This window comes from Filicampus tigris, chromosome 9, assembly GCF_054856515.1.
Source record: "Filicampus tigris isolate MCC_2025a chromosome 9, RoL_Ftig_1.0, whole genome shotgun sequence".
NCBI classification, from domain to species: domain Eukaryota; kingdom Metazoa; phylum Chordata; class Actinopteri; order Syngnathiformes; family Syngnathidae; genus Filicampus; species Filicampus tigris.
In genome coordinates, this window is record NC_141225.1 from 16,461,816 (window position 1) to 16,477,345 (window position 15,530).

The 15,530-nt window shown below is 41.5% G+C and overlaps 2 protein-coding genes across 3 annotated transcripts; one reads left to right on the top strand and one right to left on the bottom strand.

Annotated features, from left to right (window-relative positions):
• The first annotated feature begins 45 nt into the window (after positions 1-45).
• avil (advillin) lies at positions 46-9,184 on the top strand. Its single transcript, XM_086040150.1, has 21 exons — positions 46-182; positions 1,679-1,706; positions 1,815-1,914; positions 2,006-2,080; positions 2,226-2,422; positions 2,511-2,619; positions 2,708-2,818; positions 3,430-3,635; positions 3,724-3,802; positions 4,433-4,531; positions 4,624-4,777; positions 4,869-4,969; positions 5,998-6,135; positions 6,217-6,375; positions 6,452-6,631; positions 6,699-6,856; positions 7,715-7,859; positions 7,933-8,121; positions 8,626-8,694; positions 8,770-8,880; positions 8,988-9,184. Exons 3-21 carry the CDS (start codon positions 1,855-1,857, stop codon positions 9,099-9,101), a joined length of 2,454 nt encoding a protein of 817 aa, XP_085896276.1. The 5' UTR covers positions 46-182; positions 1,679-1,706; positions 1,815-1,854; the 3' UTR covers positions 9,102-9,184.
• A 342-nt stretch (positions 9,185-9,526) lies between these two features.
• Positions 9,527-15,026, bottom strand: LOC147142276 (uncharacterized). Of its 2 annotated transcripts, none has more exons than XM_086040153.1 (6): positions 14,752-15,026; positions 14,374-14,448; positions 12,710-12,745; positions 12,387-12,548; positions 12,225-12,308; positions 9,527-11,237 (listed from the first exon to the last, which is right to left on the bottom strand). In XM_086040153.1, exons 1-6 carry the CDS (start codon positions 14,842-14,844, stop codon positions 10,797-10,799), a joined length of 891 nt encoding a protein of 296 aa, XP_085896279.1. In that variant the 5' UTR covers positions 14,845-15,026; the 3' UTR covers positions 9,527-10,796. The 2 variants fall into 2 exon arrangements, with proteins under 2 accessions (XP_085896279.1, XP_085896278.1); XM_086040152.1 differs by having other exon boundaries at positions 12,710-12,748; positions 14,752-14,999.
• Positions 15,027-15,530: the final 504 nt, after the last annotated feature.

Consider the following 15,530-nt stretch of genomic DNA (forward strand, 5'->3'; position numbering starts at 1 on the left):
ATGTCTTCTTGCGCCTGTGAGCAGCATGACATCAGAGAAAGCTCTTCTTTATGTCATCATTGCCTTTCTGTCCATGATCTTCAAAGTCCCATGTTGCCAAAGTCATCTGTTCGGACGGAGAATGTACCTATCCTGACATCCTGAGCAAGCCAAACATTTTGTTCAAAATCTGCTGAGGGACTGTGAGTATAATTATGTTAGCTTTCTCTATTCACTTTTACAGGAGATGAAAATGTGGATGCATTAACATAATTGAACATTGTTCTGTTGAAAGACGTGTAGGTTGTGACTTGTCTTTGCCAGATCACAGTACTTTTAATTATAAGGCTGACAAATGCAGGAAGTATAAGGCTGACAAATGCAGGAAGCTAAACAGTAGTTGGCGTGAGTCGTAAGTTAGTCTGGTACTCTGTAATTATTTCCACCTTCTGCAGTCTTCAAAGATCAAAAAGCTGAAAGCAATAATCTCCTTGTTCCACCATATTTTTTCCACTTGAATTAAAAAAAAAACACAGTCCCAAGTGACCCACTGTGCTCTTGCTGTGATTCATGACCATTTTCCAGTAGTCTCAACTTGAAATGGTGTGTCATTCGTTTCATTTTGGCCAGTAACTTGCATGACATCATTCCAGTTCAGGCACATGTGAGGATTCATGGAAAAATGGTAAAAGTAATAGTGTTTTAGATTTGACAAGGCTGAAAATGTTACTTAACTTGTCAGTCATGCTCTCTTTTCTTAAGCGTCTGTGCTGAGGCACATGTGAGGGGAAGTACTGGAAAAATGGAAAAAGTAATAGACGTTTAGATTCTAAAAGGCTTCCCTTGAACCTTACTTGTCATTCATCTTCACTTTTCTTTTGTAAAGAAAGATGAGAAGCATGCTCAAAATCATATGAAAAGTTTTACAAAATTGTTTCAGAAGATGTCAGGTGTATTTCATTCATCATTATGTGAACAGTGGGCATCAAATCCTCTAAATCATTGTTATACTTGTTCTAATCCCTCTGGGCGGCACACCTATTGGCAGGTCGGGGGGAGTAGTTGGGGGGGACTCTATTCTGTGACTAGCATGCCACATTTGAAGGGAGTGAAAGGAGCCCATTTAAGGATTAAAGTCGGTTGTCACCACTCCCTCAGCGGCGCAGTCTTCCGCCACCTTCCGCTCGTCTGCGAAATTACCAACATTGGGTCTAAATTGTCCATGCAAAGCTGCGCCACACCATATTTATGCCGGTCATGAAAAGAGAGCACCTAGAGTCAACTATGAACCTACCCAAGAGTGAAATACAAATTAAACATTGTTCATGTTCAAAGCAGATGCCATGTTGGGCATGTATGACTTCAAACGGAATATAGCAAAGAAATGACCACAAAGATCAAGATGTGTTCTTATATAATGCATGTATGTTTTTAGTTTGTTTTTTTTAGTTTTAGAATTGTATTTACATTTAGTATACATACTTTGCTGCACTACAGCCAAGTGGCAATGGACAAAAGTGTGTGCGTTCAAATTTGAATACGAGTCTTATCTCTTTTTTGACCAATTTGCCTACACGGTCATGTGTCATCGTCAGTGATTGGGCAGAACTTTGTGTAAAGTCTCGAAACACGCAAATGCATGCAAATAGTTTTGCCGTCTGCACTGAATGAAAGAAGGCTTTTTTTTTCTTTTTTTTAGCAAATCAACCAACATCAACTGTTTGAAGGTATGTTCTTTCTCTATGTTGTATTGTACAGTATGCATGTTTGTTAAACATATCGGTTATTGGCGATGTTGGTTATGCGTCTCCTGGGTGATGTTTTTATTTGAACAGGTGTAAATAACAAAAGCGTCTTACCACAACTACGTGAAACATGGAGTACACATTTAGAGCCGTAACTCACGCCCCTGGGATTGTAATCTGGAGAATTGAGGTACTTGTGTAGATTCACATATTGACGTAACAAGTGATGAATATTTTGACAATGTAATGGTGGAAACAGACGTCCTCTCCCTGTGAAACAGAAAATGGAGCTTGTTCAAGTCCCCGAGAAGTCATGTGGACATTTTTATGAGGGCGACTGCTACGTTGTTCTCTTTGTGAGTACAAGCTATATCCATCCTTATAGTATAGCGTATTTTTTTTAAAATTTTATTTATTTATTTTTTTAAGTGTGGAGATGGAAAACAGAGTGACTTGTTTTTTTCTTTTTCTTTCTGTGTGACTCTCGAAACTCCACTCCAGACCCAGAAAGTAAAAAGCTCGCTGCACTACGACATCCACTTCTGGATCGGCTCACAGTCCTCTCAGGATGAGCAAGGTGCCGCTGCAGTTTACACCGCACAGTTGGATGACTATTTGGGTTCCACGCCGGTCCAGCACAGAGAAGTTCAGGACCACGAGTCCGATGTGTTCAAGGGCTATTTCAAGCAAGGAATAATGTGAGTGAAAGTGAAAGTTGGGGGTGTGGGGAGGGGTGTAATTTTAGATATATCAGTCGTGCCCCCTACCCTGTGTCATATATTGCAGCTACAAGAAAGGTGGAGTCGCGTCAGGCATGAGGCACACCGAAATCAACACCTACGACATACAGAGGCTGCTTCAAGTCAAAGGGAGGAAACGGGTGGTGGCCAAGGAGGTGAGCGCGGGATTTCAGGGCGGTTATGTAACACAGAGGCACAGAGCAGCTTGTGTACACACGCTGCCGCTGCTCCGACCGGTTTCAGGTGGCGCTGTGCTGGAAGAGCTTCAACCTCGGGGATGTGTTTTTATTGGACATTGGTAAGACCATCATCCAGTGGAATGGACCGAAGAGCAACAAACAGGAAAGACTTAAAGTAAGATTATTGTGAGCGCGTGACCATGGGCCGCCTCCATGCAAACAACCTCAAACAGAAATTCTCCATCTTGAGCTCATTTCAAGCATTCGTGTGCTTTTTTACGTACTATGTGGTAATATTCCTGAATGCATGTATAAATGTAATAATTACTTTTAGCATCACTTACGGCTGTTGGATTGCAAATTAGTAGTGATGACAATATTAAGTCATTCACTGCCATTGACGAATTTACTTGTCTTTTCACAGTCCAGCCATTCAATCCCAGAAACTGATTTATATATATTTTTTTCAAATTTTTTCAAACGTTAGGGTAAAAAGAGGTCTGAAAATGTGAATGAGTTAATCATAACAATTAATATGTACATATCAAGTAAAAGTAAGGATTAACTAATGCATTATTCATAAATAATCAATACAATACAATACAATTTTATTTATATAGCGCATTTCATAACAGCTAGAGCTGTAACAAAGCACTTTACAAACAGTAGACAATAAATAAAAACAATAAAAGGCCGTAATACACGAGTATTAATACATAATTTCATTCGCAGGACTGGGTTTCATTATGCATGAAAATATGAAAACGGTTCTCTTTTGACCCTCAGAGTATGCTGTTGGCCAAAGACATCCGAGACAGAGAGCGAGGAGGTCGGGCCGAGATCAAGGTGATCGAGGGTGATGAGGAGGACAATTCCCCTGACATCATGGAGATGCTGATTGGCGTTCTTGGGGAGAGGCACGTTAATCTGACAGATGGACCTCCTGATGAAACCCCTGACCAGGAACAAATGGGAAAACTCACTCTTTACCAGTAAGCCCCCTACACCCCCCAACAGAACAATGCTATTCAGTGTTTCTTAAATAGTCTGTGTGAGTATTCCTCTGTGCACTTTTTCCAGTGTGTCAGATGCTAAGGGGCAGATGAAGGTCATAGAGGTTGCTCGCAGACCTCTGGTTCAGGAACTACTCAACAATAATGTGAGTTGCTTTCTTTGACTTTAAAGGTTGAGTCTAGATGGGAGTGGATCCCCGCTTTTTCCTTTAATTCAGACCATCCCCCACTATTCAAGAGGTTTTTTTTCTCTTAAAAATGGTCAATTAAAAAGTATTTGTTTTCATTTTTGTCTCGATGTATTGAATTACTTGTTTTGTTGTAAATAATGAAATAAAATGAAAATTTTTGCAATAAAATGCAAGAAAGAAAGAAGAAAGAAATTAGCTTATTAAATAAATAAAATAAATAACTGAATACTTTTTTTTAAATTTACAAATGCTCTGGTCCATAGTGAATCTCTCTGAAATGCGGACTCCCTCTAGTGGTACGTAAAAGACTAACTACCTGAGTACAGTTCAATTGTATGTAACTTTTAAGCCCAATAAAAATTCATACTTCTATCTATGTACAATACATTTTAATTTAATCATAAAGCACAATTGGATATTTTTTTTAAATATCTGTTATCAGTGTTGACGTTCTTTACAGCATACTTGTAAGGGATAAACCCTGCGTCTTTTTGTTGAACACGTAGGCCTACTACTGCATTTTAATGTTGGTCATGGTAGACGAGTTGGTAAATAGTTTGAGAGCCATTGGTCAAATGTATGCAGGACTGCTACATCTTGGACCATGGCGGGTCAAAAGTGTTTGTATGGAAAGGGAAGAAGGCCAATAAACCCGAGAGGCACATGGCCATAGCCAGAGCTTTGGTGAGTGACACACATCCATCGATCCTGTTGTTGTTGTTGTATGGCAGTGTGATCATATGCTTTCACTATCACTTTGCGACTGGCCTTTTTAGGAGTTTATCAAGGCAAAAAACTATCCCGACACGACAAATGTGGAGGTGATGAATGACGGCGCCGAATCGGCTCTCTTCAAGCAGCTGTTCCAAACATGGACAGTGAAGGACCAAACTCAAGGACTGGGCAGAGTGCACACAAAGGGGAAAGTTGGTATGTGAAATTGTCTGCAACATTACTCACCAAGTGCAAGTATAATAAAAATAATGATTGTCCAATTAGTGAATCATTGTTTTCTTTTTAGCTACTGTCACACAGGATAAATTTGATGTCTCTCTGATGCATGAGATGCCAGAGATTGCTGCACAAGAGAGGATGGTGGACGATGGCACAGGTCAAGTGGAGGTTCGTGTGGAGTCGAAAACACTTGCTAGGTTTTTACTTCACATTAATGTAAAAGTCTTGAAGGTTGGTTTAAAAAAAAAAAAAACATTTGATTTTTGGTGATGTAGGCATGCTAGCATGAAATAAATGCCTGTAATTGACCAAAAGGCAGGAAGTAAAGCAAGGATATCAAAACTGGCTCAGTTTAGTTAGAAATAATGACGTCCAACTAGAAAAAGTGCATTGGGATGTCAGACCCTGTGATGCGTGAATGTCACACAACAATGGCCATGCCACTTAAAATGTCAATTCAGTTCGAAAGAATTTCGACGGAAATTGGTGTAGATACTGTAGGACAGATTTTGTGTACTGTCTGCGTAATGTTATTTGTCGAAATTGAACCAGTGTGCCAATAAAAAGTGGTTTTCAAAATCTCAAATAGCTTTTAATATATCACCCATACAATACTGTGAAATGTTTTTCTTTTGACCTCATAAACTCTTAATTTGGGTATTTTCTACTCCCCAGTTAGTCGACTGTAAATGACATCACAGTTGTGCTCAGGTAACGACCAACCACGACTCAGCTTCAGCAAACAGGTGAGCCATGATTGGTCGTTACCTAAGCCCTGAGTAGTTGTGATGTCATTTACAGTCGACAGAAGTAACAAAATGGCCGCCCCCGTGAGATGGCTAAAAACGGGTGGATTTTGCTGCTTAACTCATATCCCACAAACGCAATAATAATCAGAATGGCTTGTTTAGACTAGTGGAGGCGCATACAACATATTACTGTACTGTAAAGAAAATGTTGAGGTTGACTAACGCTTTAAATAGCGTTTCTATTCACAGCATCATTCCTGGCACGATAGCACTGGCATGAAGCTCAAAGTGTATGTCAGTCAAATGCAAATAATACCCCTAACCACCGGGGACAGTCAGGAGTCAGGACCCTATTTTTTTTCTCTGTTACTGAAACTGACAACTACCAACTAATAGTCCGAGTCATCACACGATTGAAGATTATCAAATGACCGCAATTGCACTCAGGTTTGGAGAATTGAGAATCTGGAGCTGGTGCCCGTGGACCCTCAACGTCATGGCTACTTCTATGGTGGAGACTGTTACTTGATCCTTTACTCTTACCTGGTGAACAACAAGCAGAGCTTCCTGCTCTACATATGGCAGGTGAAGCTCCAAAACGGACTTGTCCGTCTTCTGCCTTGTCTTTGGAGGTCGCAGAGCTCAAATCCGCGCGCACTATTTCAGGGCCGCCATGCCACACAGGATGAGCTGGCAGCGTCTGCGCTTCACGCCATAGATATGGACCACATGTACGGCGGGGCGCCGGTTCAAGTGAGAGTGACTATGGGCAAAGAGCCAAGACATTTTTTGGCCATCTTCAAAGGCAAAATGGTCATCTTTGAGGTAGGAACGCGACTTGAGTCCCAGTCCGCTTTTGTTTCTGCCCCATTTAATGTGTGTAATCATTCTTCTGTGCCAGGGGGGCTCGTCTAGAAAAGGACTTTCTGACCCAGACCCACCAGTGCGGCTGTTCCAGGTTCACGGTTATGAGCCCACCAATACGAAAGCCATTGAGGTTCCAGCACTTGCCTCTTCTCTCAACTCCAACGACGTGTTTCTGCTCACGAGTCAGAATGGACTTTACCTGTGGTGTGGGAAGGTACAAAGCAGGCTTTCAGCGTAACAAATGGTGTCTTTAGAAAGTCAATGATGTCTGATGGTTGTAGGGAGCAAGTGGAGATGAGAGGGACATGGCAAAGGAAATCAGTTCCGTGATTGGATACAACTCGCAGGGCCTCCATGGCCAGATTGTTGCAGAGGGTCTTGAGCCTTTTGAATTCTGGGAGATGCTGGGAGGCCAGGCTCCCTATGCCAATGACAAGAGGTAAATGTGGCTCTGACGGATACTGTTTGAAGCAGGCATGAGTATTTGTACCCGTCTATCCGTTTGTGTCCTCTGTCCAAGTGTGTGCGTGTACATTTGTCCCTTTGGTCAAGTGTGTATGTGTCCGTTTGGCCATGCTTTTGTTTGTGTGTCAGTTTATGCTTTTGTCCCGTTGTTCCTCCTGCGTGTGTGTCCATGTGTTTGTTGTTGTGCTGTTAGTTTGTGTATGTTCTAATTTGTCCGTGTGTGTGTCCATTTGTCCCTTTGTTCTCGTTGTGTACGTGTCCACCTGATTGTGTGTGCGCTGTGTATCTGTTTCTGCGTGTGTCCCTTAAAGGGGAAGTCAATGCAATCATTTTTTTTTCCAAGAATATGTTTTATGCAAGCCCTAGTTGAAACACGGCATTCTGATAAATATTGCGTTTGTGAGTATGTGTTAATCCACTCGTTTTTAGCCATCTTTGCGGCGGCCATTTTGTCCTCTGTCGACCGAAAATGACATCACAACTGCTCACAACGAACACTCACCGCTCAGATTCAGAAAACAGGTCAGCCGTGATTGGTCGTTGTGAGCAGTTGTGATGTAATTTTCCGTCGACAGAGGACAAAATGGCCGCCCCCGAAGATGGCTAAAAACGAGTGCATTTTGCTGCTCAATTTATATTCCACAAAGCTAAAATTAATCAGAATGCCGTGTTTCAACTAGTGGGCCTGCTGGGAACATATTCTTGAAAAAAATGTTTGTGTTGACTTCCGCTTTCATGCGTCTTTCTTAATGTGTGTCACTGTGTGCCTATTTGTCCTTATGACTATGCCCCTCATGCCTGTGTACGCGTGTGCTTGTGTGTGTGTCCACAGGCTGCAGCAGACGGTTTTGGACCACGAGCCACGCCTGTTCGAATGCTCGAACAAATCGGGACGTTTCATCGTGAATGAGGTGACCCAGTTCACCCAGGACGACCTCAATGAAGATGATGTCATGTTGCTAGACACATGGGACCAGGTAGGGAAAGGGAAGCACACTAAATGCCCTATTTGTCTTAATATACAGAATAATGCTTATTGTGCCGTATTAGGTGTTTCTGTGGATCGGTAAGGAGGCCAACAGAGTAGAACGCAAAGAGGCAGTGGTGACCAGCCAGGAGTACCTGCGCACACACCCGGGTGGCAGAGATCCTGACACCCCTATCCTCCTGATCAAGCAAGGGTTTGAGCCGCCCACCTTCACCGGCTGGTTCACTGCTTGGGACCCTTACAAATGGAGTGTAAGTGGCTTTTCAATGAAACATGAATTGTCATTGAGTCAAAAATTCAGCCTTTACCAAAAATACTAATACTCAATTTTGAAAGGTATTAACTGTTCTTTAATCTGTTAAAAGGGTGAGTCAACCCAAACATTTTTATCAAGAATATGTTCTATGCAGGCCCACTAGTTGAATCAAGTATTCTGATTAATATTGCGTTTGCGGATTATTGAGTTAAGCAGCAGATTATTGAGTTAAGCAGCAAAATACACCAATTCTTAGCCATCTCGGGGGTGGGGGTGGGGGGTCATTTTGTCACTCCTGTCGACTGAAAATGACATCGCAGTTGCTCAGGGCTCAGCTAACGACGGATGGTGGCTCAACTTCAGAAATGTCATTTTCAGTCGACAGAGGTGACAAAATGGCCGCCCCCTGAGATGGCTAAAAATGGGTGGATTTTGCTGCTTAACTCATGGATTGTGCAAGTATACCTAATGAAGTGGCTTATTGTTGATTGTCTGGCAGGAGGGAAAGAGCTATGAGGAACTGAAGAAGGAGCTTGGAAACATAACGAGCCCTGTTGATGTTTTCAATGTATGTACACTCACACACAGATGCTTTACATGACAAGTTAATAAGCAGCTTTGTTTGACCGTTGCCACTTTCTAGGTTTACAGTAGTGTTGAAAATGATGCAAGCTTTCAGTGTTTTCCTGCTGAGGTTTTAGTCAAAAAGCTTGTCAGCGAGCTCCCAAGAAATGTGGATCCCACCCAGAAAGAGGTACTTCACTTTGTTACTTGATTTTATTTACAGGTTGCCACAACTCTAAGCAGAAACCTACAAAGTCACCAAAATGTAATCTTATATTTTCTTTGGCTGTTTTCCAGAGATACCTCACCGATTCAGATTTCTGCCACATTTTTGGAATTACCAAAGACCAATTTGCAAACCTGCCAAAATGGAGACAAATCAACTTGAAAAAAGAAAAGGGTCTCTTTTGACAGAGCGATAGATCTCAATGTCAACATGTCTGACTACTGAGTACATTGTAATAAAACACATTTAGATGTGTAAAAAATGTAAACATTTGTGTTTTGCATCAGTGATTTATTATTCCAAACATATTAATCAGAATGGGTTCTAAATTGTGATGGCAGCATAATATAACCTTACACTGAAATGTCTGGCAGAGGATATAATGCCTCCCTTGAAATTATGATCTAGTTTGCCACCTGTTGGACAAATAATGTTACAGCACGACCAGCAAAAACATTTGAGTAAAAAAAAAAAAAAGTTGGACTATTTGATTTACAAATATGATATGTAATATGAACATGCAGTTTTGTCATGAGCAAGGATGCATATGACCTTTTGGGGTTTTTTCCCCTGTATTTTGATGCCAATTAAAAATGAGACAGAAAGCAAATCAGCTTGGAAGTCCTTTTATTCCAAAATTTCTATTCAGTATCTACAAGTCTGCCATGTACTGTTACAGATAAACATTTACTTCAGAATTCAAAATGATTCAGATGCAAACATTTGACTTTTAAGAATGTATTTTTTTGCATTTTTCAGTGGAAACTTGGGTAAAGAAAATTACAGTTAACATGTTGAAACTATTTGAAAGTCTCAAACCGAGTACCTTACAGCAAAACCACATCCTCGGTCAGAGTTCCTACTAACATGAACTTTTATCATGACAAACGAACTTTAAGAGAATGCACTACTGCAGCAACACAATGCCAGTGATTCTGTGGTAGAAAGCATCAAAAACAGCATCAGTTTTGTGTGGCTCATCAATAGGACAAAAACAATCATGTTGACCGATTAAATATATGAAATTATTAGGAAATATTCACCACAAGATGACACGTGTATCACTAATAGTAAAGATGAATTGATGTGTTCATGATAGTTCATGTAGGATAATGGTAAATGATAAAAATATAAACCTGATTTGTAAATCAGTTTTCTTTAAAACAGGTTTGATTTAAATTAATTGCCTTGACAAGTTAAGTGCAAAACAGTGTTTGAAATGGTATAAAATGTATCTGCCATGTGGAAATAAAAACATAATACAAATGTTCATGCAAGCAACAGCTCCCAAAGGCTGTAAAAAAAAAAATATCCCCAAAAAAAGCATCAATCAGACATGAAAAAAATGGACTGCAAATGTGCAACGATGCAGTCTTCCCATGCGGGGACTTCCTTTCCCTTTCCCTCGCTGACATGTTATTGGTTCTAAAGGGAATGTTTTCAAAGCACAACCTTGTGAAAAGTGCAAATGCAGCCAATTTCCACTAATTCCTCAAAATACGAAACACAAAAATACAATTGTTTAAGTCACTCAGTCAGGCAGTGAATAAATAGTGGTTCCCTTACTTTTAGGACAACTACAATAATGACCTTAGAAAAAACTGTCACCAGATTAGCCTCCCAAAAACAATTTGACCGACCTACACCCACAACGAGGACATATCACAGACAAGTCGGTGTACTTGTGGGGCTCAGTCTAGTTCCACTGTATACAAATAATTTTTTTTTTCCCTGTTCAGGCAGCAGATAAGCCATTTCTTGAAAGAGTATAAAAACAGAAGACACGTAGTAAAGATATGATTGGCGAATAATATAAGTATCAGCTTGAGAACCATCTGAGATTGGTAGCTTTGAAAAATGGTGTGTGGTTTGTAAATAAACTAAGACACAACGCAGTTATCACCGTTTTGGGGCTCCTGGGAGTCGACGCAGTCTTGACTTGCTGAGTCATGAGGCAGCTCCAAAGGGACGTCATCCTGCTCGGGAGTCTCCGCAGATGCGTCCTCGTACGTACTCGCGCTGTCAGAGTCGCTCTTGTCCGGGGATGGGTCTCGTCCACTCTCGGCGGCGCTTTCGTAAGGCCTCCGGTGTACCCCGTCCTCACGGAGCGGGTCGTCAAGTGCGAGGGAGGGGGCGCTGTTGGCCACCCACTTCACCTTGGTCACGATGCTCCCCTCCTCTCCTGACGCAGCAGTCGCTTCGCTGGCAAAGGTAGATTGTGTGGCTTCCTTGGCAGGATCGCTCATTTGACGTCCTTGTCTCTTTGCGTCCACTTCACTTTCATTTGTGTCCTTCAATACATGCACACGGCTATTTTTTTCCTGTGAAGAGAAAGTAAAATATCAACAACCAGATACCGGCACTTAAAATTAACCTAGAAGTGTGTGTCATATAATATTTTCTTTCTATCTTGGCGTGACGAATGGTACACAATGAACTAATTTGTGCAGTGGCCTAAGTGGTACTTAAGATTTTTTCGATATGAACCTGATTAAATTGCGCTTATGGAATGTAGCAAAATCCACCTGTTTTTAGCCATCTGAGAGGGCGGTGATTTAGTCACTTCTGTCGACTGAAAACGACATCGAAGTTGCTCACGGCTCAGGTAACGACCAATCACAGCTCGCCTGTTTTCTGAAGTTGAGCCATGATTGGTTGTTATCTGAGCCCTGAGCAACTGTGATGTCATCTTCACTCGACAAAAGTGACAAAATGGCTGCCCCCTGAGATGGCTAAAAACTGCTCAACTCATATTCCACAAACGCAATATTCATGAGAATGCCTTGTTTCAAACGAGTGAACCTGCATAGAACATATTCTTGAAAAAAAACATGTTTGGGTTGACCTCCTCAGTAACCACATTTTGCTTCGATAAATAAGAGTAATAGATGGTGGCAGTTAACCTAACTCGCTTCACAACAAGCAGCAGTTTGCCACTTCCGGTTGAAGTTTACTGTCAAACAGAATAACTAGCTTCATGCTAACACACAGCATAATGGTGGTGTGCCGTGAGATTTGTCTTGTAAAACCTGTCTTGTTTCAATACAGGTTAGGAAATACTGCTTTAACATAGCACCAAAATCCCTTATTTTTTTAGAGCAAGAGAAAGTTGTGAATGAGTAGTGAAGATGACCGTGTGATTATCTGAACTAAAACATCAGCTTACTTGCATTAGCTGTTGTTCAAAATCAATAATGTTCTTGCTAGTCTGCATGAAAAGAATGCGCTTGATAGTGTGTCGTCAGTTGGGAGTGTTTGTGTTGAACAACCATCGTACATGTAGAGTTTGCTTTCAAATGTCACATGACCTCTTTTAATGTCTCCACTTTCTGCATTAGAGAGCGGACCAAACACTCCAGTTTACTCTTGGCTTCCCGCTCTCGCTCCAACTCCTGAAAGCAGCGAGGGGTATGTTTTTTTGTCACAAATTCCAAGTCTTGACCAAACTGCCACATGTTTGCACCACGTACCATATTAGCCTGCCCGGCCTCCCTCTGGGTCTCGGCCAGCAGCTCCTCCACACCCTCCAGCGTGTCCTGCAGTACGTCCACCTGGAACAACAGAGCCTCGCGCTCCACCTCCAGCCCATGCAGCTCGTGCACCGCCTCGTCATAGCTGGCCTGAAGCTCCAGCTACACGGCAGACACAGGAACAAAATCAGCGTGGGCTGAAATCACGTGGCAGCGTGTGGGTGCGAATGTGCGTTTAACAAGCTCTCAAGAAGAATGAGAGACATGATGGAAATGACTGTAATGCTAGTGTCCTATCATATTTACGACAAAAAAATAGTCACCATTTCTGGGAGTCCCATTGAGAGGTCCTGGTCCGACTGCTGAAAGAAAACAGATTTTAAGTCAATTAAAATATATGCAATTGACATTAATCAGACAAGCATCACAAAGTGCATCCCAAAAAACAACAAGGCTTCAATAGATATAATATTCAAGGGACCGGCCAAGAATTTAGCGTGCGCCAATTTGACGAAAGGCAGCAACATGTACCACTGCGTGACCTGTGTATTGCTACAATTAAAGTTTTAACTTAGTTTGTTTAAAATTTTTGGGTTTTAATTTTTTTTTTTTTCCCCACTCTGTAGCACAATGAAAGTAAGAAACGTTGACAAATTAAAGACAAAAATAGGATTACTCTGATACAATATTAAACCCACTTGCACAAACACAAGTTCCAATAGAGGTGTATCCTCAAAAAATGTCTGCCTTCTGTATTTTTAATTGACATTGTCGGACAGTGCAGCTCTTGTATGAGGTCTCATTAGACTAAGTGATTCCAAAAGGTGTGCCCGGGAAATTATTCATGAATTAAAAAATTCTTATTTAAATCACTAAAAATATTGTGTCTTTGTTCTTCTGTACCATGGTGTTCCACATGGTTCAATCTTGGGTCCCCAACTGTTTTCATTGTATTTGCTGCCCCTGGGTTTCATCTTAAGAAAGCATGGTATCTCCTTTCATTGAACTCCATGTTCAGCAGGTTGTTTTTAAACTGCTCTACAAATATAATTGAATGGATTTCTGTCCATGCTAATTAAATGCTCTTCCACTAGATGGCAGATGGTACAATTAATTTGTGGGCTCTAATCAAACTTTGGAGGCACTGGGGAAAAAAAGTTTCTTACATATGTGAAACAGGTGCACATACAAACTGATCAGTGCTGCACTTCATAAACAGCACATTAGGTCAAGATTATAGCATGTGGAAACGACTTAATAGAGTTTCTTGGTTGACAGCGAATCATCAAACTTCTGGTGGGATGCTACGATATGTTTCTAATGTAGAAAATGTGCTTTGGTTGAATAAAGGTTGAGAAACACTGCATTAGGCTGAAAAGGTGTTCCCAATTAAATTGGCCAACGAGGGTAAATACGAGGTGTGTCAGAAAAGGTTCAGAACTGGTGTCAAAGAGATATTTCAAATCCAAACTAAAAAAAATTAAATCCTCTTCAAAGTAATTCCCTTGGAGTTAAACACCCATTCCCAGCCTTTACTGCCACACATTCAGTACTTCTGTAAGGATTCTTTACATCTTGATGTTGTCCACGTCGTCAGAACGGGTACCCTTGATGATCCCCTTGAGCTTTGGAAACCCTTGAGCTTGGGAAAGAGACGGGGGGGGTGAACCCACATCGAGCTAGGTCGGGTGAACACGGAGGTTGCTCCAGCACAGGAATGTTCTTTCGGCCAGGAACTGTCAGATGCTCAGTGCACTGTGAGCAGGTGCGCGTGATTTGTCCTAACAAGTCTTTTGTATTAGTGTTGACCCGCACTTAAAGTGAAAACTCATAGTTTGGGTTTGAATTGACCTTTTTGTGACAAAGGTCCTAGAACCTTTCTGACACACCTCGTACAGAACAGCACTCACAAACTCCAGATGAGTGACACTTCTTTTTATCGTGCCAGAGAGATTCATGTTGCTCTCCTTGGACTGTGGCTCCTTACTTGACTGTCAGGCCTCCTCTTCAAGGTTCCTGGTCGGCTGTCGCTTCGTGTTAGACGCCTGGATGAGCTCTCAGTCTGGTGAGCGCACACACACAGCACTTAGCATCTCAGCATTAGTCAACACAGCAGCACAGCTAGCTGGTATGAGGAAGTAGGTTGAAACCGATATGTTCTCGCTCACGGAAGACGTCATTTACAGCAAAAAAAAAAAAAAAGAAGAAAAGAAAAAGAAAAAAACCGGTCAGTTTCTCGCTTGACTACATCATGTGACGTTGAACTATTGGAAGAAACCAAACGACACATTGAAGTTGCATTCGAAACCCAAACAAACACAAACAAAACAAAGCCACTGACTCGTTCTCACTTCTCTCCTCTCACCTCCTTTATGATGCTACGGAGTGATTCATCTTCACTACGTGAGAACGTCCGCTTCTTTGGAGACCCACTGTTGTCCAGAGTGACCGAAAGCATTTTTGTTACCGTTTTATACAAGTGTTTATGTAAGCCAGACACCTCCGAGTTTAGGCTGTGTGTGAATCACCTACGCAACAGTAACAGGCAGTCAGTGGGCTGCAAAGAAGTAACAGTGGAATGACAAAGCCCGACCCAGTTAAGTACGGGAAGTCACCAGGGACAAAATGCCTCTAGGTGACGCCCACAAACCTCAAGGCTTAAAAAAAAAAAAAAAAAAAAAAAGAGATACTCAGATTAAAAGTCGAATTAAACATCGACTTTGTTGAGTATCCCGTAATTATAATGACTGCACTGAATACTCAGCATTGAAGGTGGTGCACATTCAATGTTAGAGGTCAGGTGAAGGGCCACTGGTCCCTTACTAATACCACCTTATCACCATATTTTTCATATCCCACTCTTCATTGACTCAAGAAGCATATTAGGACACTATGTTATTTCCTGAGTCCTCATGAGGACCCCCATTTTTAATTTGAGTGATGAGCAAAAACAACTTGAAAAGTAAACATCTGGAGAGTGCAGACAGCTGAATCTCCTTAGACATGTCACCTGCAAAACTGATACACTCCGGATCGTTTTATAGCTACTAAGGGGGCCAGGTTTCACCCAGATCCATAGAAACACACTGTAATAATAAGAACGGACATTAGCACCGTCTCTGATTAGATTTGATGGAGATACAA